General features: G+C 42.2%; 1 protein-coding gene across 3 annotated transcripts in view; it reads right to left on the bottom strand.

The window, feature by feature from the left end:
- The window catches only part of LOC143302182 (glucose dehydrogenase [FAD, quinone]-like), a 36,302-nt gene that overhangs the window by 4,209 nt on the left and 6,888 nt on the right, over nucleotides 1-25,205 (bottom strand). For 2 of the 3 annotated variants that reach the window (XM_076616728.1, XM_076616729.1), the window contains exons 2-11: nucleotides 15,946-16,094; nucleotides 15,434-15,645; nucleotides 14,596-14,785; nucleotides 12,621-12,749; nucleotides 10,249-10,370; nucleotides 8,132-8,299; nucleotides 4,887-5,037; nucleotides 3,823-3,968; nucleotides 2,713-2,887; nucleotides 613-838 (exon numbers count right to left, since the gene is read on the bottom strand). In XM_076616728.1, coding sequence (XP_076472843.1) covers nucleotides 613-838; nucleotides 2,713-2,887; nucleotides 3,823-3,968; nucleotides 4,887-5,037; nucleotides 8,132-8,299; nucleotides 10,249-10,370; nucleotides 12,621-12,749; nucleotides 14,596-14,785; nucleotides 15,434-15,645; nucleotides 15,946-16,084 — 1,658 coding nt within the window. In that variant the 5' untranslated portion in view covers nucleotides 16,085-16,094. The remainder of the gene's footprint in view (nucleotides 1-612; nucleotides 839-2,712; nucleotides 2,888-3,822; nucleotides 3,969-4,886; nucleotides 5,038-8,131; nucleotides 8,300-10,248; nucleotides 10,371-12,620; nucleotides 12,750-14,595; nucleotides 14,786-15,433; nucleotides 15,646-15,945; nucleotides 16,095-25,205) is intronic. The other variant, XM_076616730.1, reaches the window with a different exon arrangement.

The raw sequence follows: 25,205 nt of genomic DNA, 5'->3' as shown, positions 1-25,205 counted from the left end.
GATTATACTTTCACTCTGTGACATAGTGTATAGATTATACCTTCACCCTGTGACACATTGTATAGATTATACCTTCACCCTGTGACATGGTGTATAGATTATACCTTCACCCTGTGACATGGTGTATAGATTATACCTTCATCCTGTGACATGGTGTATATATTATACCTTCACCCTGTGACATAGTGCACAGATTATACCTTCACTCTGTGACACAGTGTATAGATTATACCTTCACCTTGTGACACAGTGTATAGATTATACCTTCACTCTGTGACACAGTGTATAGATTATACCTTCACTCTGTGACACAGTGTATAGATTATATCTTCACTCTGTGACATAGTGTATATATTATACCTTCACTCTGTGACATAGTGTATATATTATACCTTCACCCTGTGACAGTGTATAGATTATACCTTCACCCTGTGACACAGTGTATAGATTGTACCTTCACTCTGTGAGATAGTGTATATGTCATACATTCGCTCTGTGGTGACAGACAGTATAGGTAATACCTTTACTCTGGGACAAAGTGGATGGATTATACCTTCCTTCACTCTGTGTGACATACCCCTACCACCACCACCACCACCCCAACGTACAAACCTGAGTTGCAGATCCACGACAGTGGAGTTATCTTTCGGATCCCCCATTTTGCACGTGCCCACAGGGTGATAGACGGTCATGATCGTGTGTCGGATGTGACAGCGCCAGTACTGGTCACTGTCATACACATGCTGCTCGCTGCACACCTTCACTGGTCCGTCCATTGGCCGAGCGTCCAGCGCGCGCATGGAAGGCGTGGTCAGCAGACGCTGGCACTGGCGGATACCTGTTGGTGTGAAGACAGAGTGTCCTGTATGCCTGTTGGTGTGAAGACAGAGTGTCCTGTATACCTGTTGGTGTGAAGACAGAGTGTCCTGTATATCTGTTGGTGTGAAGACAGAGTGTCCTGTATCCCTGTTGGTGTGAAGACAGAGTGTCCTGTATCCCTGTTGGTGTGAAGACAGAGTGTCCTGTATATCTGTTGGTGTGAAGACAGAGTGTCTTGTATGTTGGTGTGAAGACAGAGTGTCCTGTATGTGTGTTGGTGTGAAGACAGAGTGTCCTGTATGTTGGTGTGAAGACACTGTCCTGTATGTGTGTTGGTGTGAAGACAGAGTGTCCTGTATGTTGGTGTGAAGACACTGTCCTGTATACCTGTTGGTGTGAAGACAAAGTGTCCTGTATGTCTGTTGGTGTGAAGACAAAGTGTCCTGTATGTTGGTGTGAAGACAATGTCCTGTATACCTGTTGGTGTGAAGACAAAGTGTCCTGCATGCCTGTTGGTGTGAAGACAGAGTGTCCTGTATGTGTGTTGGTGTGCAGACAGAGTGTCCTGAATGTTGGTGTGAAGACAGAGTGTCCTGTATGCCTGTTGGTGTGAAGACAGAGTGTCCTGTATGTTCGTGTGAAGACAGTGTCCTGTATATCAGTTGGTTTGAAGAAAGAGTGTCTTGTATACCTGTTGGGACAGAGTGTCCTGTATGACTGCTGGTGTGAAGACAAATTGTCCTGAAGTAAGCTGGTGCGGTAGATTTATTACAACCAGTGACAGTAATTCTTATGTGTTCCTGTGGGTGTTAATGCCGTAGCTTTAGTTATCAATGTTTTGGAGCTGCTGTGGCAGAATCGGTTGCGTGTTGGTCTTCTGATTCGGTGTTCAGAAGCGATTAGTGTTCGGGGTTCCCTTTCGGCATGGTGTTGTGTCCTTGGGAAAAGCACTTAACTCTGACTTTCCTCACTTCTCCCAGGTTTGAATGGGTACCTGACACAGGCTGGAGAAGGTTAAAGCGGTGGAAGGAGAGGACTGGGCGCTGCCTTCCAATGCCAAGCCCTAGACACAGTGGGTATAAAGTCACTGCCCTGATGGCCACGAAAGGCTTAGTGACGTCGTGGTGTGGTGGGCCTTATGGTGTATGAATATGTACAAAAGTGGGCCCTTCTCCCCTTCCTCTCTCACCACTGACCATACAACAGGGGTCATCCTCCATCACAACTGACCGTACAACAGTCATCCTCTCACCACTGACCGTACAACAGTCATCCTCTCTCACCACTGACCGTACAACAGTCATCCTCTCACCACTGACCGTACAACAGTCATCCTCTCACCACTGACTATATAACAGTCATCCTCTCTCACCACTGACCGTACAACAGTCATCCTCTCACCACTGACCGTACAACAGTCATCCTCTCTCACCACTGACCGTACAACAGTCATCCTCTCTCACCACTGACCGTACAACAGTCATCCTCTCACCACTGACCGTACAACAGTCATCCTCTCACCACTGACCGTACAACAGTCATCCTCTCTCACCACTGACCGTACAACAGTCATCCTCTCACCACTGACCGTACAACAGTCATCCTCTCACCACTGACCGTACAACAGTCATCCTCTCTCACCACTGACCGTACAACAGTCATCCTCTCACCACTGACCGTACAACAGTCATCCTCTCTCACCACTGACCGTACAACAGTCATCCTCTAACACCACTGACCATTCAACAGTCATCCTCTCACCACTGACCGTACAACAGTCATCCTCTCTCACCACTGACCATTCAACAGTCATCCTCTCTCACCACTGACCATTCAACAGTCATCCTCTCTCACCACTGACCGTACAACAGGGGTCATCCTCTCACCACTGACCGTACAACAGGGGGTCCAGGTCTTGGTCCCTGTGCAGGTATCGGGGGTCAATCAAAGGGGGGTGGTGGGGTCGGGGGGACTGCAGTCTGATGGTGCCCACACTGGCCGGACGCAGCAAGGTTGGGGCACAGGTCATCCCGTGGTGCTGGCTTCTGACCGCCTGTCTGGCTGCTTCCTGCAACGTGGTGCCACAGTTGTGGTCAGTGGATGTGGAGGGCTATTTCTGCGTCATCTGTGTGTGTGTGTGTGTGTGTGTGTGTGTGTGTGTGTGTGTGTGTGTTTATATGATTGACATCGCTCGTTACATTCATCACAGTTTGAAAATTCGATTAATCATTCAGGTAAATTAGTTTCTATTATCTTTTTATTCCCATACCTGCTGCGCTGATGGCCACGTGTTTCAATTTGTGTTTTACTGAAAACCAGTTTGTCCATGTCCATGTACTTCATTGTATGTGTTCACGTGTGTGTGAGCGTGTGTGTGCGAGTGAGTGTGACGGTATATTTTCTATAAGTTTTGAAGCATTTATTTCTCCTTTTTGTACATCCCACCAAAGGTTTTGCTATTTTTTTGTTCATCATCAGTAGTCAGATTCATAATTATTGTGTCGATTCATGTAATATGAGCAAATACAAATGTCAGTAAAATGTTGGAGTCTTGAGTCTTCTTTCTCTCTCTCTCTCATTTGCAAAAGAAAGGATGTCAACATCAGATAACCTTGATGGCAAAAGATATATCAGAATTTGAATATTTGGCGCAAACAGATGGAATATGTGTGGTTAGATTGGTTTGACATTTTCTTCTGTAGCCAATGTTGGAGTCCACCATTATTCTTCAAGGAAAGAACTTTGTTTTGTTTCAGTGTGTGCTTTCGCCATGTTCATTCGTTTATTCTAATGTTTTGTTATGCAATGAAAGTATGTTGACGCATTCACCCATGTCATAAGAACCTCATGGCCAATGGCATTAAAGTATGAAAGCGTCAAAAGCTTCAAAGTGTTTCTCTCTCTCTCTCTCTCTCTGAGGTTGTTTCGCTTTCAGTAGCATTCAGTGGCTTGCAAACTCAGTTGAACACCATACACAGAGCAGCTCGTTCTCCCGAGACCTACCTCTGGCGTCAGTTTGACCAGGAGATTCCAGTCGAGAGAGAAGGAAAACAAATGGAGCTGCACGTCAGGATAGTCGGCCTGCCTCAGTGCCTTTGTGCTTCCAAAGAACGCCAGCGTTTCCATTCCAAACGGAGAGCGCAGCACGCCTGGTGGACAGAAAGTACAGACTCCCTCTGTCTCTCTCTCTGTGTCTCTCTCATGAGGCAAAACTCTCATGTCGAAGATAACGACCGGTTTGAAATGCATAGCGAAAATTTACATATCAGCTCAGACAAACATTTAAAACTATATCGTTATAGAGGACACACTAAGGTTGAGATATAAGGCCCTCTGTGCAGAAGTGGGGTTGAAGATGAGATAACACTTCATTTTATGTTGTCATACTTTTGGGAAATTAAGAGAACTGTATATTCCACTTAAGTATTATAAGTTTCTAAATCAGTTCCGGCTAAGGTTGTTGATGACATCTGATATAGAAAGCATTGTAAGGAATTCGTTAATTTACACACACAGACCATTTAAGTTACGATCAATTATGATATAATTCCTTTGATAATTGTTTTGACTTGTGCACTTGAATGCTTAATAATGTTGTATACTGCACCCCTTCATGAGGGGCAATGGCTCACATGAATAATCATCCGAATCCGAATCTCTCAAGAGGCACTACGGACATCAAAAGCACTGTGAACTGCTCAACGGACATCTGAGGTCGACGAAAAGCTCTTACACGACATCACAGACATTGTGAAACATTCGATCGAAAGCATCAGAGAAGCTATTGATACTTAACAAACAAACACATCAGAGGCATATGAAATACCAATTAGAAGACATTAAAGATATTATAAAATGGTCAAGAGAAGACAACAGAGACACTATGATATGCTGAACAGAAGACGTCAAACATACAGTAAACTACAACAACAGTAACAACACCAACAATTCTGCAATTCTAACAATGGCCATGTTAACAGTCACTTCACCAAACCTTTATCAGTATATTCCACCCCCATCCTCCTCCTACCCACCCTGTATCATCACCACCATCGCATAACCCCTACCTTCTCCAAACAAGAGGTATTTGAAAAACTCGGTCCAGCTGGACAGTTTCACTGGTGATATGTCAACAGACGAGTTGATACGAATGGCGTAATACACAATAAGATGATCTTGTAGGTTGTCACCTACCGGAAGGTCTGCTTGTACTGGAATCTGCAGACATAGGATGGGAAAGAGGGAGATAATTAAGAAATAAACAAATCAGAGAGAAATGGCCATGAAAATATTGAAGATGGAGGAAAGAGACATGAAGATAATGAAAAGGAAGGCAGAATGCAGGTGAAGATGTTGAAAAGGAAATATTCCAAGCAAAATCCTTGTAAAGATCTTACAACGAATCTCAGATGCAGCAGACAAACAGCTCTAGATAGTCACCCTGTGTGACACTGAGCAGTGTGCAGAGTGGCACAGACAGCTCTACATGAAATGATTCTGCATCTTGAGATGAAGAGCAAGGCAGTCCTTTTAACAATCTTCAACTCCAGCTGGAAGATAGGATCAGTCCCACAGTGTTGGAGGGAAGCAGACATGATCCCCATTCACAAAAAGGGAAAGGACAAGTCGAAGGCTGACAGCTACAGACCCATCAGCCTTACAAGCTGCTTACGATAGCTGATGGAGAGACTTGTCAACACTAGGCTTGTCTGGCACCTTGAGAAGTATCAGCTGCTGAGCCCTGAACAGGCAGGTTTCCGCCAACACAGATCAACAGAAGACCAGATCACATTCATCGCTCAAAGCATTTAGGATGCATTCCAAGAAAAGAAGAACACGCTTGCTGTCTGGATTGACATGGAGAAGGCGTTCGACAAAGTCTGGAAGGACGGACTCAGGCTCAAACTACGGCGATGTGGTGTGTCTGGGAGGATGTACACCTGGATCAGCCAATACCTACACAACTGCCAAGCCAGAGTCAAGATTCAGGGCCAGAAGAGCAAGAAGAAGGTGCTGAGACAGGGAGTACTACAAGGAGGAGTCCTTTCGCCAACACTGTTCCTCATTTTCATAGATGACATCGTCAGAGAACTGCGAAGAGGGGTCAGAGGAACGATCTACGCAGATGACCTGGTACTCTGGTGCTCTGAAGAGTACACCACTACAGCACAGGTACGCCTCCAGACTGCGCTCAACACCTGGACCAGCAACTGGACCAAGGAATGGCTTGTCTCTGTCAACTCAAGCAAAACAACCTACACAGTCTTCAGCCTATCCAGCAAGAAGCAAGAGGCGAAACTGACACGAACAACCAAACGCTTACACAGGAACCCACACCTACCTACCTGGGAGTGACCTTTGACCGCAGGCTCACTTGGAAACAGCAGATCACCAACGCTGTAGCAGGGCCAAGCTGGGACTGGCGATCATGAAGAAACTTGCTGGGACGGACGGGGAGGGGGTGGGGTTGGTGGGGAGGGGGGGGGGGGGTGATGAACGTATCCTAAAGAAACTCTATACAGGGAGAGTCCGACTTGTAGTTAAGTACGGGACATCAGCATGGGCATCAGCTGCAAAGTCTAACCTCGAAAATCTCAACAAGATACAGAACCAAGCTCGGCGTGTCATAACTGGCGCCATGAGATCCGCCCCAATCCTGAAGATGGAGGAGACCACTGGGCTACAGTCATTGGAGGACAGAAGGGACACAAAGATCCTCATCCAGGCAGCAAAATTCAAACGCCTTGAAAACCATCCAATGAACAACAGAATGAGCAGACCCACCAAGAGCCAGCTGAAAAGAGGCAGCTTCATCCACCAGTCAAGACGCCTTGAAAGACAAACCCCAGTCTTGATGGAACACGAAGCAAAGCCTATCCCGGCAAATGTCACCCACCCATCTTTGAAGAGGCAGGTGTTCCCAACAGTCGTCACCAGCATTCCCGGAGTGGAGAAGAGAGGAACACAGTCAGACACCCAAAGGAAGGCCCTGGCCATGGAGTACATCTGCAACCAGTACCCCCAGGAAGACTGGACCCATGTCTTTACAGATGGCTCCGCCACAGAAGCAACGAGGGATGGTGGAGCTGGAATCTTCCTCCGATACAAAGACGGAGATGAAGAAATTGCAATCCCAATAGGTAAATACTCCACCAACTTCCGAGCTGAGCGAGAAGCCCTCTGTGAGGCAGCCACAACAGTCTCGCAGAACTCCACAAGAACAACAGGGCAGGTGGTGGTGTTCTCAGACGCTCTCTCCATGCTCCAAGCCCTCAAGAACTCCCGCTGCAAAGAACAGAACCATCTCACTTCAGCCCTTGTTGCTCTGAGTGCCAGAGTGGAGAAATTGGTGATACAATGTGTACCAGCACACTGTGGCATCAGAGGCAACGAAAAAGCGGACATTCTGACAAAAGACGGTGCACAGAAAGAGCAGCCAACAAACTGGTGTCATACGATGAAATCAAGACAATCATCAAGGCACAGCGAGGAATAAAGTGGCACCTCCAGCACCCCAAATATAACCCAGAAGACAGATACCATTTGCTGGAACGACGGGAACAGGTCAAGATCTTCCGCCTGAGGACTGGACACAACCACCTGCTCCACCACATGCACACAAAATTTGGCATTGGACAGAGTGGAGAGTGCCCTTGTAGTGAGAGACCAATGCTAACCGACCACATCCTTCAAGACTGTAGGACGGATGCAGCATCCAGGAGGAAGTACTGGCCAACACCGACAGCAGTGGATGCCAAACTGTACAGCACCCTGGAGGAGCTGCGACGGACGGCAGCCTTCATCGAGGACACTGGGCTGCTCATCTAATGGGAGGCGAACGAGGAAGAAGAAGAAGAAGAAGCTCTACATCAACTTGGTAGATTTCGAGACAGCTTTTGACAGTATCCACAAGAAAAGCCTGTGACGTCCTCATCTAGAGCTTTTACACCAGCTTCACACACAAAGTGGGAAACAGCAGACCCGTGCACAGTATTGAGGTGTGAAGACAGAAGTCAAAATGGATGCATCTTGTCAACATTGCTCTTCAACATGCGAACAACTACCGAGGATCAAACAAGAGGTATTAGATAAACCTTCCTCTCAACACTAGAATATCTTGACTTTGCAGGCGATGTAGCACTGGTCTCCCACACTCATCATCTCATGCGAGAGAAGCCAACCCTTGAATATATTGAAGAGGAAGACAGAAAGTGACGTGAAGATACTGAAAAGGAAGGAAAGAAAGAAATGATGAAAGAACTGAATGGACAGACAGATACTCTCTCTCCCTCTCTCTCTCTCTCTAACTCACCCCTAAATCCTGCAGGTGCTCTCTAGGACCGATACCAGACAACATCAGGAGGTGAGGAGATCCAATCGCTCCCGCTGACAGGATGACCTCCTTCCTGACCTTGACTTCTTCCACCTTGTCCTTCCGGGTCACCTCCACTCCCTGCGCTCGTCCATCTTTTAACAACACCTGCATACGTGTTTTGCTTGTCAGGGTCATGAAAAAATGGAGGAGGGGGAAGAGGAGGAGGAGGAGGAAGGCGAAAAGGAGGGGGGCGGGGAGAGTGGAGGACCAGGAACACGAGCATCGAAAAGAAAATCCGTCATCATCATTAAAAACCGAGCATACTGACAGGACTAAAAGGATACAGTCAAAGAAGATGATGAACAAGAAGAAGAAGGAAGAGGAGGAAGAGAAAGAGGAAAGAAAGAACGAAAGGTCGTGAAAGGAAGATGAAAAAAAACAACAACAGAAGGCAATGTTTGTTATCTTTCTGATACAATTTTCTGCCTGTACCGTTGCCTTTACCCAACCATCACAGTAACCTCTAGCCAGACACTTAAAGGGAGACAAATCACACTTCTTATAAATTTCATCGAAAGTGACTCATCATTTAGTGCAGTTAAATTACATAATTATCTCAGCGATCTGCTCATCAAAGTCATGTGAAATATTGACCAGAAGACATTAAAGACATTATAAAATGCTCAAACGAAGACAACAGAAACAATTTTCTGCCTATCCCCCACCCCTGCCCACCCACCTTGCAACCTGCAAAAGTACGGACATCTGCAAAAAAATTATGCACTTGCGGGGAAAGAGACTCTGCTTGATATAGATTTGTTTCTGTTCTTATCCATCTGAAGCATTGCCAAATGACTGACAAGGAAAGTGGGCAGAGAGATAGGGTGGCTATTAGAACAAGTCTGTTTTGAAATTGTTGCGTGAAACATTGCTGTTCAATGAAAACATTAAAACAACAACAACAAAAAAGGGCTGAAATCTGGTTCTCTGGTGGAAACTTTCGCCTCGACTGGTGTGGACGTCTGGCCCTTAGAGGTGTCGGGAATTACGGTTCGGGATTCGTCCTTCGCTGAGCCCCATTGTCTCAAACGTCATCGTTACCACCCGAGTAAGAACAGTATTTTGACCATATACTGAGAGCGGTACAGAGCACATCCATCATTGGATTACTTCGGTTTCAGATAGATATGGTTCCACACAGAAGGCACTGAGTCGAAGAACACCAAAACGTCTTAAGACCATTTTGATTACGGAACCAGAGGAAGTTTTTCGCGTTATATGGGCGGTACTGTAAGGCGATAACTGATAAGCGTGCAGTGGACTGACAGAAAACAGAACACCTTTCTGTGGTATGGTACAGAATGTTGGTGAAGGAAGGAACGCTATGGCAGTGCTAATCGATGAAAGCTATGTGGACAAAAAAACAACCTGTTTTGTCTTTCTCTTGAACACTGAAGGCAAAGCGAATGGCAGGATTTCAAAATGTCGGGGTTTTTTTTCAGAAGAACGGAAAACGAGAAATCAAGCCAATGCCAATGTCTACATTCCCAAGATGAGGAAGAACACGGATTCCCAGGGTGGTATACTGTGTGGTCTTTGTGAATTTTCATCTTTGACTGGAAATCAAAGGCACGCTCAAAGGCGGGGCCTTAAGATGAAAATGTAGAATACATCACGAGATGTTAGTTTATGACTATGATTTGTACCGAGAGATCCTTTTCGACTGCAAAGTACCAGAAAAGAGCTCGGAAACAAGTGTGTGTGTTGGAGTGACTGCCACAGGTTCCCCTTTTTCTCCCATCCCTTCTTCCCATTCACTTGATTCAACAGCAAGATCTGTGTGCTGGGTGGTATCCTGAATCACACCAAAAAGTGTAGGCGGGCGTCGACTATGGTCGCCACCAGGGATTCACAGCGATGTACCCAGTGGCTGTGTTCTGTTGTGAGGCAGTACTGGTAGAAGATGCCCCTAAACAAGTACTCAGACGTTGTGAGACGGGAAAGAGGTAGCCTTTCAAATGTAATGAAGTCATGTACATACTCACACCCACCTCCTCTTTCTTCTTCTTCTTCTTCTTCTTCTTCTTCTCTCTCTCTCTCTCTCTCTCTCTCACCTTAGTGACATGCGCATTGACGACAACATGCAGGTTGGGTCTGTGCAGCACAGGACGGAGAAAGGCTTTCGATGAGCTATAGCGGACCCCTGACCCTTGAGAGGCTTGGGACTTGAAAAACCCTGCAGTGCAACAACATATAACACACTGCGGGATCTCGCTTCTCATCATTTCCGTCATCCTCGTCATCACAATCGTCATCATCATCATCATCATTATTTCATTGTTGTTTCTTCTACTAAGTCCTTCTGCCCATGCCACTTATCCAACTGTGCATGGCAAAGTCCAAGCTGAGATATGTCAAAGATGTTTAGATTACTTAGGTAATATCAGCACAACCCACAAAATTATTACGATTTTTTAAGGGAAGGAGAAGAAGGAGGAGGAGAAGGAGGACAGCCCAGATCGAACTAGCAGCTGACCATCAAGTAAGATAATGCGTTCTGGTGGACAAGAGTTGTAACGACGTGAAGGCGTCAATATACCATCAATACACAAGATAATGTCCACGGAGTGTTCGTTGATTGCTTCGTGCGTCAGACTACTTGGTTACCCCTGAGTCTTAGCGAGGTCTGTCCCTATCCGAGATGGCACGCAGTAACTCTTCATACGGTGACATTGGCCTTTTTGTGACAGTTGTTTGGGAAGCTCTGAGGTGTCAAAGTTCGTAAAAGTAGTGTTGCTTGTTTTATTTTGTCATTTTGTCCTGGTCAGATTGTGTGGGTTTTTTTTGTTTTTGTTTTCTTTGTGTGTGTGTGTGTGTGTGTGTGTGTGTGTGTGTGTGTGTGTGTGTGTGTGTGTGTGTGTGTGTGTGCGTGTGTGTGCGTGTGTGTGTGTGTGTGTGTGTGTGTGTTTTGTCAACGAGCACACATGCTCAGTTCATGTTCCTGACATGTTCTTCAAGAAAAGTCAGTGTCAAAATGATCCACTATCTTTTTGTGTACACGTATTAGTGCTAAATATCACTGACTATGGTTCGTAAACACACACAAGTTTCAAGTTTTAATTATCCTTTCACTCCTATTGGAGTATGGAGGATTACTGCAAAATAATCTTTTCATGCCCAGAACAAACATTTCCAAATACAGAACAATGTTACATAAAAGTTGAGAAAACACAAATGTTTTTAACTCCAAAAGTGTAGACATATTTTTTTAGGAACATATCTATTTCGCAACTGATCATAATTGGGACATTCCATTATAAAATGAAACTCATCCCCAATCACAGACACGTTACAAACCTTACAAAGCCGTAACTTTTGTGGCATGCCTTTGTGTCTACCTGTTTCTATTTCCAGCTTATGATAACTACTTCGAAATCTGAAGAAGCTGATAACGTAATTATCAGGCATTTGACATATATTTTTCTCTACCAAATCCACTTTTGAAATTTCGATAAAACAAACATTTACTACTCACTTCAAGAGCATGTATCCACAGATTTTGAAAACTATCTCTCAAAGCAATGTTGACATTCTTGCAGAAAGATTCCCTCTCTAAGAAGAATTGAGCATCCCAAACATAGTCATACCCTGTTTCTATTAAAATTTGTCTGATACAACTCATCCATTTTGAAGAATAAATACCGTCAATAAATCAAGTAATATCAAATAAATTTTCCCAGAATATTTTTTATGTTTATCACTAAGCTGGTCCAAAATCGAACTAATCTCATTTTCACTAACACGCTAATTGGATGAATACTAGTTTCTCCATAAACAATTTGGGTCATAGTATTCCTGTTCAGTTTGAACACACACACACACACACACACACACACACACATGCCTGTGAACAGGAACATTATTCCACGTATCCCTATTCCCCTGTAATATTTTTTGCAGGAACCTGGAACATGTGTCACGTACACAATTTTCTCAGGTTCATTGTCACTTTGATATCTAATTACATTGTCGGATGGGTAACAGTGTCAATAATTTTTTTTTCATACGTCAGAGTAAATAAGTATTCTTTTTTCTCCTATTAGTTCCCATACATCATACAATGTGTTCCCTTTGTAGGACCAAAAGGGGCGTGACAATTGTATCCTCTGAACGCCAAATGGAGCAGAGGGACTGGACAATTCTGAAAGTGAAACCAAAGAGTACTGCACTGTACTGATCGTGGTGGTTCCATTGGAATCCACAAGATGGTTATCACCTATCATGGTGGCCCCACTAGAATCCACAAGAAGGTTATTGCCTATCATGGTAGCTCCATTGGAATCCAAAAGACGATTATTACCTATCATGGTAGCTCCATTGGAATCCACAAGAGGGTTATTACCAATCATGGAAGCTCCATTGGAATCCACAAGAGGGTTATTACCTATCATGGTAGCTCCATTGGAATCCACAAGAGGGTTATTACCTATCATGGTAGCTCCATTGGAATCCACAAGAGGGTAGCCCAGTTCCTGTCCTGCCTGACGAATGACGTCAGTCAGTGGACATGTGTTTGGTACCTCCACTTTAAGGGGTCCTCCAGTACTGTGGTACTCTGGTTCACACACACACACACACGCACACACGCACACACACACGCACATATACACACGCACACGCACACACACGTGCAACAAGTAATAACAAGAGAGGCAAGGCCTTCAAGACTCACTTGTGATACACTTAAAAAAATCCAAACCTTTTATGTATTGAGTATAATTTCAAAATGTAATGTTTAAGATGAGAAAGATCAGTTTAAAGCAAAGTAAGTCCCCCAGCATTAATTACAGAGTAATTTCCCTTTTTTACTATCTGCACCAAAATGTTTGCAAAATAAATAAAACTTCCATGCTTAGCAAAAGATGTTCCTGTTTGAACAAAAAATGATAATGACTGCTCTTGTTGTTGGGTCAGAATATCAGATCAAAGTGCCAGGTTTAGAGAATACAAAAAATATAAATATAACAGTAAATGCATTTTGCATATAATTAGGCTTCATTTTTTTTTTTTTTGTGCCCATCCCAGAGGTGCAGTATTGGTTTAAAGAAGATGACTGGAAAGAACTGAATTTTTCCTATTTTTATGCTTAATTTGGTGTCAACTGACAAAGTATTTGCAGAGAAAATGTCAATGTTAAAGTTTACCACGGGCACACAGACACACAGCCACAGACACAGACACACACACACACACACACACACACACACACACACAGAGACAACCGAACACCGGGTTAAAACATACTCACTTTGTTTACACAAGTGAGTCAAAAATAAATACACAATGAAGTAAGTAAAGATAACATTTGCATATCATCGAAGTACACTCTAAAGTGATGAAGGACTGGATGTATTAAAGCTTCTCCTAGGAAAATTTCGCTCGTCATTGCCTTTGACGACGGCGACGATGACGATGACGATGATGATGATGAAGAAGTACATGCAAGAGTCTTTTGATGGAGATCAGGGATAACTTACATTTCTCTTAAATCCCGATCAATATTTATATGACATGTTTTGATAAACCCTGAAATGAAAGCTAATTTACTAACGTTTTGTATGACATCTTGTTCGCTTTGTTTTTTTTATGGCTGGGTTATCTAACCCAACAATATACTTGTTACATATTCGTTCTTTTGTGGTGTTGTTTCTTATAGATTGATGAAGCATCAATTCATGTTTGAAAACGTTTTTCTAATTTTTTTCCTTTTCTAAATAATGCATTACCTACACTGACAGGTCAAGACAAGAACATCAAACAGTATACATGATTAAAAATAGAGAGATTGGTTAATGAAGTGGCAACCAACTGTCCAAATGGGCAGGCTAATATGCAGTCACCTTGACTTGTAATTACGTTTTTAACGGCTTTAGATTTGGAAAAGATATTAGTTTCAGTCAGTGTGGGTATTTTTCTCAGAGTCTGACGATACTTGTTGAAAAAACCCTGCTGAAATAATTTCCTTTATCTTGTAGTCCTGAACTGATGTTAACGTCAAACTATTAACCATTTTCAAAGGATATTCAAACCATGCATCCATTATTCAAAGCGGAAATTTGCAAGATATTCTGTCCATGATCACACTGAGAGACACAAGGATGAACAGACAGACAGACAGACCAACCAATAGAAAGATACACACACACGTGACACGGTTCTGGTATCATGGTTTTCCCCCCAAAACAGAAAAGAAAGTCATCAACCAACCAAAACGACTACAGCAATCTTCCAAGTCTTGCATGAGGTTCAGAACGAAAACTTGTGACTAAAAACGTAAACAATTATACCTCATTGTTTCCAAACTATTATTAGATTATGGAAGTATTACCTGAAGGTGACTCACCCTCTCTCGCCTCTCCAAACTCATCCTTCATAACCCCTTGAAACACTGAAACACAAACCTGACTTTTGTAGTTCGGGATCCTGCATGTCCTCTGATTTCAGAAAGTAGGGCAGCACTTCCTTATAGCTCCAACCTTTAGCGCCGCCCTTGACCCAGTTATCGTAGTCATGGCGACTGCCGCGCACAAGAAGCATGCCGTTGATGCTGGAGGAACCACCCAACACTTTGCCTCGGGGCCAGTAAGATTTCTGGTCAACACACATTGACGAGAATTACACCATCATTTAGAGAACAACGTCGATTAAAACAACCACCACCAATTAAATGAACGGTGGGAAATTCGCAATTAAATAGCCGACCTTGCAAAGCAGGTAGCATCCATCTACAATTTTTACTTCTTTACTTTTCTTCTTCTTCTTCCTTTGATATGTAGAAGCAACATAGGTGCTCACAATGAGTGTCGCCTGAAAAGGTAAAATTTGCTTTCAAACCATACAAACAACTATAATCAGTCTCTGGAAAAGGTAAAATTTACTTTTCTACCATTGAAACAACCACAATCAGTTTATATCCATGCAATAAAAAGATTATATTAATGACTGTGTTGCAATGATTGAAGGTGGGTGGCTGTAAGGAGTCTTGAATGTTGCCTTGAAAGATTGTGGTGATTGACAGATCGGTTCATCAGAGTACCTCTTTGAAAAATGGTTTACACATTACTTCTGCCATTGTTGCTGTAACCCTTATAAGGGTTTATTTCTCTGTACCTTTCATTTACTTGTTTGAAGTAATGGCTTCATTTTGTGCGTCTTTCTCTCCCTGAGAGCAACAATACTTAAATGATGTTCGATATTTCTCCCTCTTTCGTTGCTCCCACCTATTTTCATAGAACTGACCTGCTCAGGATAGGCAAAAAGAGCGTTTTCCTGAGGCTGGGTGTAGAAACGCCAGTTGTGCTGCTCACTGAAGTAGTTAGCAAATCCGCCCATGGGGACTGAAATGGAGGAGTCTCCTCTGTCATCCCCACCCGCCTCCAACAGCAGCACGTGCGTGTGTGGATCTTCTGACAGCCGATTGGCCAGCACACAGCCCGCTGACCCCGCCCCCACTGGAGGACAGAAGCAAAGAGAAGGGAAGGGAGGCAGGGGTGCCGGTGGGTGTTAGAGACAGAAGGAAACAAAGAAACAGAAACATAATTTTATTGACAAGTTCATATATCACTTCACTTAGCATGTTAGCAAGCGTGACAAGTGGTTCGTTTGTCATTTGATTTTGTTTTCGTTATCTGAGTTTTCTCTTGAACAAATACAACAACCATAATACAGATGACTATCGCGCATGCGCACGCAAACACACACACACACACACGCACGCACACAAACACACACACACACACAGAGGAACTGACCTATGATGTAATCATACTCTGAATCCATGTCCTCTGTCAGAGGAAGCAGAGCAGGGGAGAGCACTGTGTTCAACACCAGCCCCACCACCACCACCCCCACCACAGCCACGCTGCCCGTCACCACTGCTGACCCTGGCATGTCTGGTCTTCTGCACGACACACGAGGTCACGACCTGAATATATTTACATATATTTCTGGGTCTTCTGCACGACGCACGGGGTCATGACCTGAATATATTTACATACGTTTCTGGGTCTTCTGCACGACACACGGGGTCATGACCTGAATATATTTACATACGTTTCTGGGTTTTCTGCACAACACACGGGGTCATGACCTGAATATATTTACATACGTTTCTGGGTCTTCTGCACGACACACACGTCCACGACCTGAATATACTTACATATATTTTTGGGCCTTCTGCACGACACGTGCAGTCATGACCTGAATATATTTACATATATTATTTCTTGGTCTTCTGCATGACACATGGGGTCACAACCTGAATATATTTACAAATATCATTTTGGGTCTTCTGCATGACACTTGGGATCACGATTTGAATAAATTTACATATATTTCTGGGTCTTCTGCACAACACATGGAGTCACGACCTGAATGAATTTACATATGATATTTTGGGGTCTTCTGCACGAGGTTATGACCTGAATACATTTAAATATAATATTTTTGGGTCTTCTGCAAGGTGTTTGGGAATTTTCTCTGCACAACATGCAGCAGTGGCCTGAATATATTTACCTATATGGTGTATTTGTGTGAATATCATAATGATGATAATAATATAACAATACATAGTGGTAGTAGCAGTAGTAGTAGTACTTGAAATGATAATGGATACTTATGTAAGCTGTGTACCTGAGTGGTTTATTATTGTTATACAGGTGGGCAGTATAACAAGAATTAATATTGATTTACTGTATTAAAGGATAGAAAATATCCATGTGCAGACCAGAGGCATATAGCAGGCCAGTCACAAAAGGGTTTTTCTGTTGTTTTATTTACAATAGTTAAGTAAGTAAAGAAGAAGAAGAATAAAGAAGATGAGAAGACAATGCAAGCAATATGGCGATGACACCAGCCTTTGTGGCAACACACACAACAGACACTCTTTGTGCAACACAGCAAGAGAGAGAGAGAGAGAGAGAGAGAGAGAGCAGGCTCTAGCCAGTGACTGGCCAGGTCGAAAGTGACCAGTCATCACCTGCTGTGGCTATTTATGCAAGTTAAGTGAACTGAAATGATGCCCGCGTGTGCTGCGAATCAAAGGGCTCGAATCGGCCTGAATTTGATTAGAATTGTGTTTGCTACAAGGTGGTCAGTGATAGATTTCTAAATGATTCCTGAACCGATTTACGTCGGATTGGTCGCAAAAGAAACAGCCCAACACAGACTTTATAATGAGTATAAAATGAAGTGTTGATTACTTAAGATGAATATATAATCTTAATTTAAGTCACCTGAAAAGGATCAGTTTTAGCAAGCTTGTTGCTGAAAATTAAAAACTGTGTTAAATCAGTTTAACGTAGGCAAACACAAATGGAATAGATTTTAAGATGGAATTTCGGCGATTCTGCCAGTATATAATATTTGCAGTTTACTGATCCGACAAAAGAGATATATAGTTAAATATAGTGCGTCGGAAGCACAGATTTCAGCTCACCGAATGGCGTACAGAGACGCTAGTTGTGGAGTGGCTGTCGTTAAGTGTCGGCAATGAAAATCGGCTTTGAATTTTCTAAATGGCTGATCTGTTCTCATCCAAACACTATAATGGTGTGGTTTTAGTTTCCAACAGCAGTCACATAACAGAAATTGTAAACTGTAGCATTATGTGTGACAGAAGACAAAATGACGTAAGCTTAGCATTAGTTTAAATCTTTAGACTGATGAACGATTACACTGAAATCAAGTATGCTTCAAACTGATTAAAGTGTGTGTGTTAGCACAACAAATATAATATTTCAGTGAACGATACAGAGACTTTATTAAATGAATGGTTGAAGCTTTTGTCAAAAAGGGGATTTGCATTAAAATTTGGAATGGCGTCACGCGTTCTGCGCGGGTAATTGAAAACCGGTGTATTAGTTGCAGCAAAAGGCGTCTGCTATAGCTCAGCTTTCAGCTTGTGCTGTGAGTTGAAATACGGTTAGCAGCCAGATGAGCACTTGGCTACACTTATATAGTACACTATCCAGAAATATGCTTTAGGTGTTTTACAAAACACTTATTTACACAACACATTACATCAATGTTATGTACAGACACCAAAATGTCACAAACTAAACACACACGCACACACACATGCACACACACACACACACACACACACACACACATCAAATATCAACACACACACACACACACACATCAAATATCAACACACACAAACACACAACCATACACATGAGTTCCCCCGTGGGGATGCCGGGACTCTTATAACCAGTATAAACAGCATCCCCACCTCCTGGAAATTCTGTACTAGAAATTTCCTTCTTTTTTTTTTTTTGTACCCGGACTTTCTTGGGTCGACCACCGTTTTATTTTGTATATAAATCACACAATGCCAAATAAATCAATAGCGGTTATGGAATAAATACGACTTTTCACTCACTGATTTTGGGCTTGTTACAATAATATGGAAGGAAAATGTACAAGTCATACAATTAAGTGTACAAAACTTGGAATCTATGTTTTTTGTTGTTTTTGTTTTGTTTTTGTTTTGTTTTTTTCACCTTCATTCATACACAATTCTAAGTCTGTGTGTTTCTTCATATATGGACAATCACGTTGCAAAACTTTAGTGTTGGAAGATTGTTTGGTTTGTCTGGGGGGTGGGGAGGGGTTGAGGGGGCCGGGGGGGGGGGGTGTTCATGCTCTGGTGTGCTTTCTGTGTGCATATTTTGTCTCTTTCTCACTTCTCATTTGATCATTTGACGTTATTTGTAGATGGAAGTGTTTGTTTCCATGTGAATTCGTCTTGTTTCAAATTCTCGTTCAAAAATAACCTGTAAGGGAAAGACTGATTTGGTCTTTTTATAGATACTGACACACATTTTACCCACTAATATTATATTATTGATATACGCATAATTTCCTTTTAGATATGGTGAATTTTCAATCCCAAAAAGGATATCTGATGCTGACAGTTTCAAGTGGACACTTGTTTCTGTTAGTAGTTTTTGTTCAATATACTTCCAGAAGTTGTGTGTTACTGGGCAATCAAAAAAAAAGTGTTCAATGTAATCTACCAAATCTTTACAATAGGGACATTTATTGTTTTCTGCTACTTTCATTTTGTTTAGAAGGATATTGGTGGGGTAGATGTTGTGTAAAATTTTCCAGTGCAGAACTCTTAATCTAGTTTCTTTTGTTATATCTCTCGCTATAGACCAGGTTGACCCGAGTAAGTGGATACCAAATTTTCTGAGCCAGAAGTAGTATGCGTTGGGAACAGTTTTCTCTTTGTTTATGAGTGTATTTTTTTTTAATCTGTTTTAAATTTGTGTTGTACAGGCTTACATCACATTTCTGTGTTTCATCCTCCTTTCCCCCTCTTTCTATCCATTGAAGCCATGCCTTTGGTATCGAATTTATCAATGCGTTATATTCAAAAACAATGCCTGCTTTGTTTTTACGCACTATATCCTCATCTCTCTTAAAGACAACACTCTATTTTCCCTGAAATTAATTATGTCCTTTACTTGTTCAAGACCTTTCTCATTCCAAGATTTGAATAATAATAATTTGTTTTTATACTTTATCAAGGCGTTGTTAAACAGCAATTGGGAGTGAAAGTTGTTACTTTTGATGTTTGAAAGTGATTTTAACGGCCTGCTGTCAAGATACGAACTAACTACATCTTTCCAAAAATCGTTATCTATCATGTTAAAACGTATTAGATCTTTTGATCTACAATTTAAGAGAAACACATTTTCTTTAACAAGTTTATCCATGTGCCATTTAGGGATCACACTCCAGTTTTCCTTGGCTGTCGCCCCAAACAGTTTTCCTGCCCATTGTAGGTGAAAACATTTTTGGAGCTGGATCATGTTTATCATGTTCAGACCACCTTCTTCTACACTCGCTTCCATTACTTTTCTTTTCACTTTCTCGAAAGCTCTCTTGTTACTGTGTTTTTTCTGCCACAGAAACTTATACAGAATTGAGTTTATTTTATTCAGAACCTCAGTTGGAAGGCCAATCGACTGCATAACGTAAATGAATTGACTGACAAGAAATGATTTTATCACGACTACTTTCCCTTGAATACTTAAGTCACGTTTACTCCACTCTTTAATGAGTTTGTTCACTCGATCAATCCTGCTTGTCCAGTTATCTTCAATGTCTTTGGCCATTCGGTTACTTTCGAAATGGATTCCTAATATCTTTATTCTATCTACTGTTGAGAATGGAAGATTTACCTCTCTTTTCTGTCTACCTAGTCTTAGTGCCTTTGTTTTATGTTCATTCAATTTCAGTCCAGAGAATCTTTCAAAAGAAGTAAAAATGTTAAACGATCTATTCATGTCCTCTTTATGTCTAAGAAACAAAGTTGTGTCATCTGCCAGTTGTTTTACTTTTAAATGCACATCCTCATTTCTCTCGGATCGAGGGGTTACAATTCCCACTATGGGACTGTTTCTTATTTTAATAGCTAATAATTCAACAGCTAACACGAATGCCAAAGGTGAAAATGGGCATCCTTGTCTAATACCACACAGCACGTCGAAAGGTTCAGATATCCAACCACCATGATTAACAGAACTTGTACAACCTTTAAATAAGACAGTAACCCATTTTTGAAAGACTGGTCCAAAACCAAAGACAGAAAAAGCATGTACCAAGAAACTTTTTGATATGGAGTCGAATGCTTTAGAGTAATCTACTGCTAATAAGTATCCCGCCTTCTTTGTTTTATTCAGATAATTAATAACGTCATCAATCGATCTGATAATTGTAGATATGTTTCTGCCCTTTATGTAGCCTGCTTGATCTTCATTAACTCAAGTGTGAACAACGGACGACAGCCTTTCTGCTAGTGTTTTTGCAAGTAGTTTGTAATCTGTATTGAGTAGGGTTATAGGTCTCCAATTATTTAGCTTATCTCTTTCTAGGTCTTTTCCTTTGTGTATCAATGTTATAATTCCTTGCTTTTGAGAGTAAGATAGTTCACCTTTATTAAAGGATTCTACGAAGGAATTTGTCACAATACTGCCTATTTTACACCAAAATGTTTTAAAGAATTCTACTGCAATTCCATCACAGCCTGGGGCAGACCCGTTCTTCATTTTCGCAAGTGCATTGCTCGTTTCTTCTAAAGTGACAGGTCCCTCACACACAGCAGCATCCGTACCATTCAAACGAGGGAAATTTTCATCTGCCATAAATATATCAGTTGCTTCCCTTACATCTTCTACTGCTGTTGTCTGACTATATAAGTTTTTAAAGTAAGACACCTGTTCAAGTAGTATTTCTCTTTGATCTGTTATAACTTCACCAGTTTCTTGACTAAGTCTTGTTATAATTTTCTTTTTGGCTCGAGCTTTTTCTAAATAACAAAAATATTTTGTGTTTCGTTCACTCTCCTCAATCCACTTAATTCTTGATCTAACTTGTGCCCCTCTCGCTTTTTCTAATAGCAATAATTCTAGATTTTGTTTTTAATTTTAGAAATTGAGTCTGTTTGTTTTTGTTAGAGGGATCGTTTACTAAGTCTTTCTCAACGTCTGAAATTTGTAGCTCTAATCTCTTCACGTTATTCCGTTCTTTATATGCTACATTTTTACCAAACTCACTGCACAAATTTCTGATTTCAATTTTGCAACATTCCCACTTTTTTATATAGGAAATATTATCACTGACATCATAATTTAAATGATTATCTAGCAGTTCATTCATTAATTTGACAAACTCTGTGTTCTTAAGATAGCTATTATTGAATTTCCAGTATCCTGGCCCACGGGAAAAAATATTCTGATTAAGCTCTGTAACAACCGTTTTGTGGTCCGAGTTAGGGACTGTCCGATGCTCACAAGAAACACAACAATGTAGCATACTGTGTGATGTGAAACAATAATCGAGTCTTCTAGCTATAAATGGATTTGTTCTGTGCCATGTGAAATCTTTACTATTAGGGTGTAATGTTCTCCAAAGATCAACTAGTTCTAATGTACTGACTGAATGCTTAAACGCTTTAACTTCTTATTCTCTATGAGGGAGACCTGCAGTATTATCAAGAGAGTTATTGAGAACACAATTAAAATCACCAAACATGAGAAAATGTCCGTCAATAAATTCGCTAAACTTTTCTTTGAGCATACTGAAGAATGCTATTTTATCAGATGATTCATTTGGAGCATACACATTGGCTAACATAAATTATGTTTTATCGATGTTAATCTTGTGTGTACTCATCAATAGGCTATAAAATGAATTTTGATTTACCCCCACATCGGATCTGAATTCACATCCTATTTTAGTGAGGGAATGTTCTATTTCCGAATCAGCCACGGATATCGGAATATTGTCAATCCACACCTTTATGGACAGTTTTTCTTCTTCTGAGCCATCCCTAAGAATGTAAGGATTTGCATTAGAGACCTGTATCACAGTATCTCTCACGCGCATACCTTTAAGAAGGATGTCTGTACGAGCCTCCTGTGTTGCAGGGTAGACACGCCACAAACCTCGTATCTCCTGTGCCCAAAGGATGGTGCCTTGACCAGCAGCACGCTCCGCCGCCAGGCAGATTTCCAATACCGTTGGACGAGAGTTGACCGAGTTGGGAATGTCTTTCTGTCTTATGAATACTGGTTTGATTGTCGAAATCGAAGCCGAGTGCGCCATTTCTGTTACACTGAAGTCGAATGACACCAGAGGGGGGTAGAGGGTGGGGAAATAAATGAACGATGACTGCGATCGACTTCTATGGAAGAAACAGCGGCGCAGAGCGATCGAAATCCTTCCAAACGTAGACTGTGAATGACGGCCTTCCAAATGTAGACTGTGTATGACGGAGAAAAAAAACTAAGTCCAGAAAATCCCTGAGCTCAGTTCGCGTTCGGTTTGTTGAGAGAGCGCAGTAAGCGTGTCCGCACGGCACGAGAGCCACTCACCGAATCCAATTTCCTCTTTTCTGTTGCTTTCTTTGTTTCTTCCTTCACTGTTGTGTGCCTTCCCAGTCCATTCCCCTTTCTTTGTTCGAGCAAGTCTTGATACTTTTTTTTCTCTTTTCCACATGCCAAGATGAAATATCTGTGATGTTTTGCTCTGGCGATTAGGTGGTGAAATAACACTGGGATGGCCACAAGCTGCCCATTCATGGTCTTTTAAATGTATTCTTGGTTTGGCTTTGAAGTATTGTTGTTTGTTTTTTTTCCCTTTTTTACGATTTTTTGTAATCTGTGGATGATGAATTAAGCAGAAAGGCTGGCGTCCTTAGCACAGTCCAATCTTATTTGCCATAAGGTTAGGATGATGTGTCATGAACTGTGTTTTGTACGTTTAGTGTGTGTGTGTGTGTGTGTGTGTGTGTGTGTGTGTGTGTGTGTGTGTGTGCGCGCGCGCGCGCGCGCGTGCGTGTTACCGTTTAGTGTGTGACAATTTTGTGTTGACGCGGTTGAGCATTTGAATGGTTTGACAGTCCTGATATGGCCCCGTGCAGTCGGCTGGACTATGAGCAACAATTAACAATGTGTATGTGTTCACATACATATGTATACACACACACTCAAACACATCACACGCAAAGAAGTGGACCTGTCACAACTGAAGTTATTGCTGAGGGAAGAGGTGAGTTTTGAGACCAGATTTGAAAGAGTCGAGGGAGTCAGAATGACGGAGGTTATCAAGAAGCTTGTTCCACGTCTTTGGCGATTGAAAAAAAAGAAGAAAAAAAAATCTGCATCCATAGGTCTTACTTCTGACGTGAGGTATCCTGAGAAGTCGAGTATCAGAGGAAGAACAGAAGAACGAAGCTGGCGATACGGGGTATAGATATTGAGGAGTTCAGGAAGATACTTTGGGCCAGATCCGTTGACTGCAGAGAAAGTCAGAGGGGATAGCTTATAGTCTATTCGATCAGAAACAGGTAGCCAGCGGAAAGACTGAAGGAGAGGAGAAATATGGTAAAATTTAGAAACTATGCAAATGAGTCTGGCAGCGTTATTCAGAATTCGTTGAAGTCTGTTTAACAGATATTTGGGAAGACTGGCCAAAAGAGAATTGCAGTAATCCAATCTTGAGAGGACCAAAGCACACACAAGTGTCTTGGTTGCACAGGCCTAGAGATAGTGGACAGAACTGATTCTACGCAGTTTCGGATAGTCAACTTTACAGATATTCGAAATGTGCTGTTGGAAGGAAAGAGACAGGTCTAGGATTACGCCAAGACAACGAACAGGAGGAGAAAGTGTAACGGGTGTGCTGTTGATCAGAACAGAAGGAGAAAGTGTAACGGATGTGCTGTTGATCAGAACGGGAGGAGAAAGTGTAACGGATGTGCTGTTGATCAGAACGGAAGGAGAAAGTGTAACGGATGTGCTGTTGATCAGAACGGGAGGAGAAAGTGTAACGGATGTGCTGTTGATCAGAACAGAAGGAGAAAGTGTAACGGATGTGCTGTTGATCAGAACAGAAGGAGAAAGTGTAACGGATGTGCTGTTGATCAGAACAGAAGGAGAAAGTGTAACGGATGTGCTGTTGATCAGAACAGAAGGAGAAAGTGTAACGGATGTGCTGTTGATCAGAACGGGAGGAGAAAGTGTAACGGATGTGCTGTTGATCAGAACGGGAGGAGAAAGTGTAACGGATGTGCTGTTGATCAGAACAGAAGGAGAAAGTGTAACGGATGTGCTGTTGATCAGAACGGGAGGAGAAAGTGTAACGGGTGTGCTGTTGATCAGAACAGAAGGAGAAAGTGTAACGGATGTGCTGTTGATCAGAATAGAAGGAGAAAGTGTAACGGATGTGCTGTTGATCAGAACGGGAGGAGAAAGTGTAACGGATGTGCTGTTGATCAGAACAGAAGGAGAAAGTGTAACGGATGTGCTGTTGATCAGAACGGGAGGAGAAAGTGTAACGGGTGTGCTGTTGATCAGAACAGAATGAGAAAGTGTAACGGGTGTGCTGTTGATCAGAACGGGAGGAGAAAGTGTAACGGGTGTGCTGTTGATCAGAACAGAATCCAGAAAGGAGGGATGTTGACGAAACTTTTTTGGACAGGCTATCATAAATT

This window comes from Babylonia areolata, chromosome 29 (genome assembly GCF_041734735.1).
Source record: "Babylonia areolata isolate BAREFJ2019XMU chromosome 29, ASM4173473v1, whole genome shotgun sequence".
Lineage (NCBI taxonomy): Eukaryota > Metazoa > Mollusca > Gastropoda > Neogastropoda > Buccinidae > Babylonia > Babylonia areolata.
This window is presented reverse-complemented; position numbering and strand designations above follow the sequence as displayed.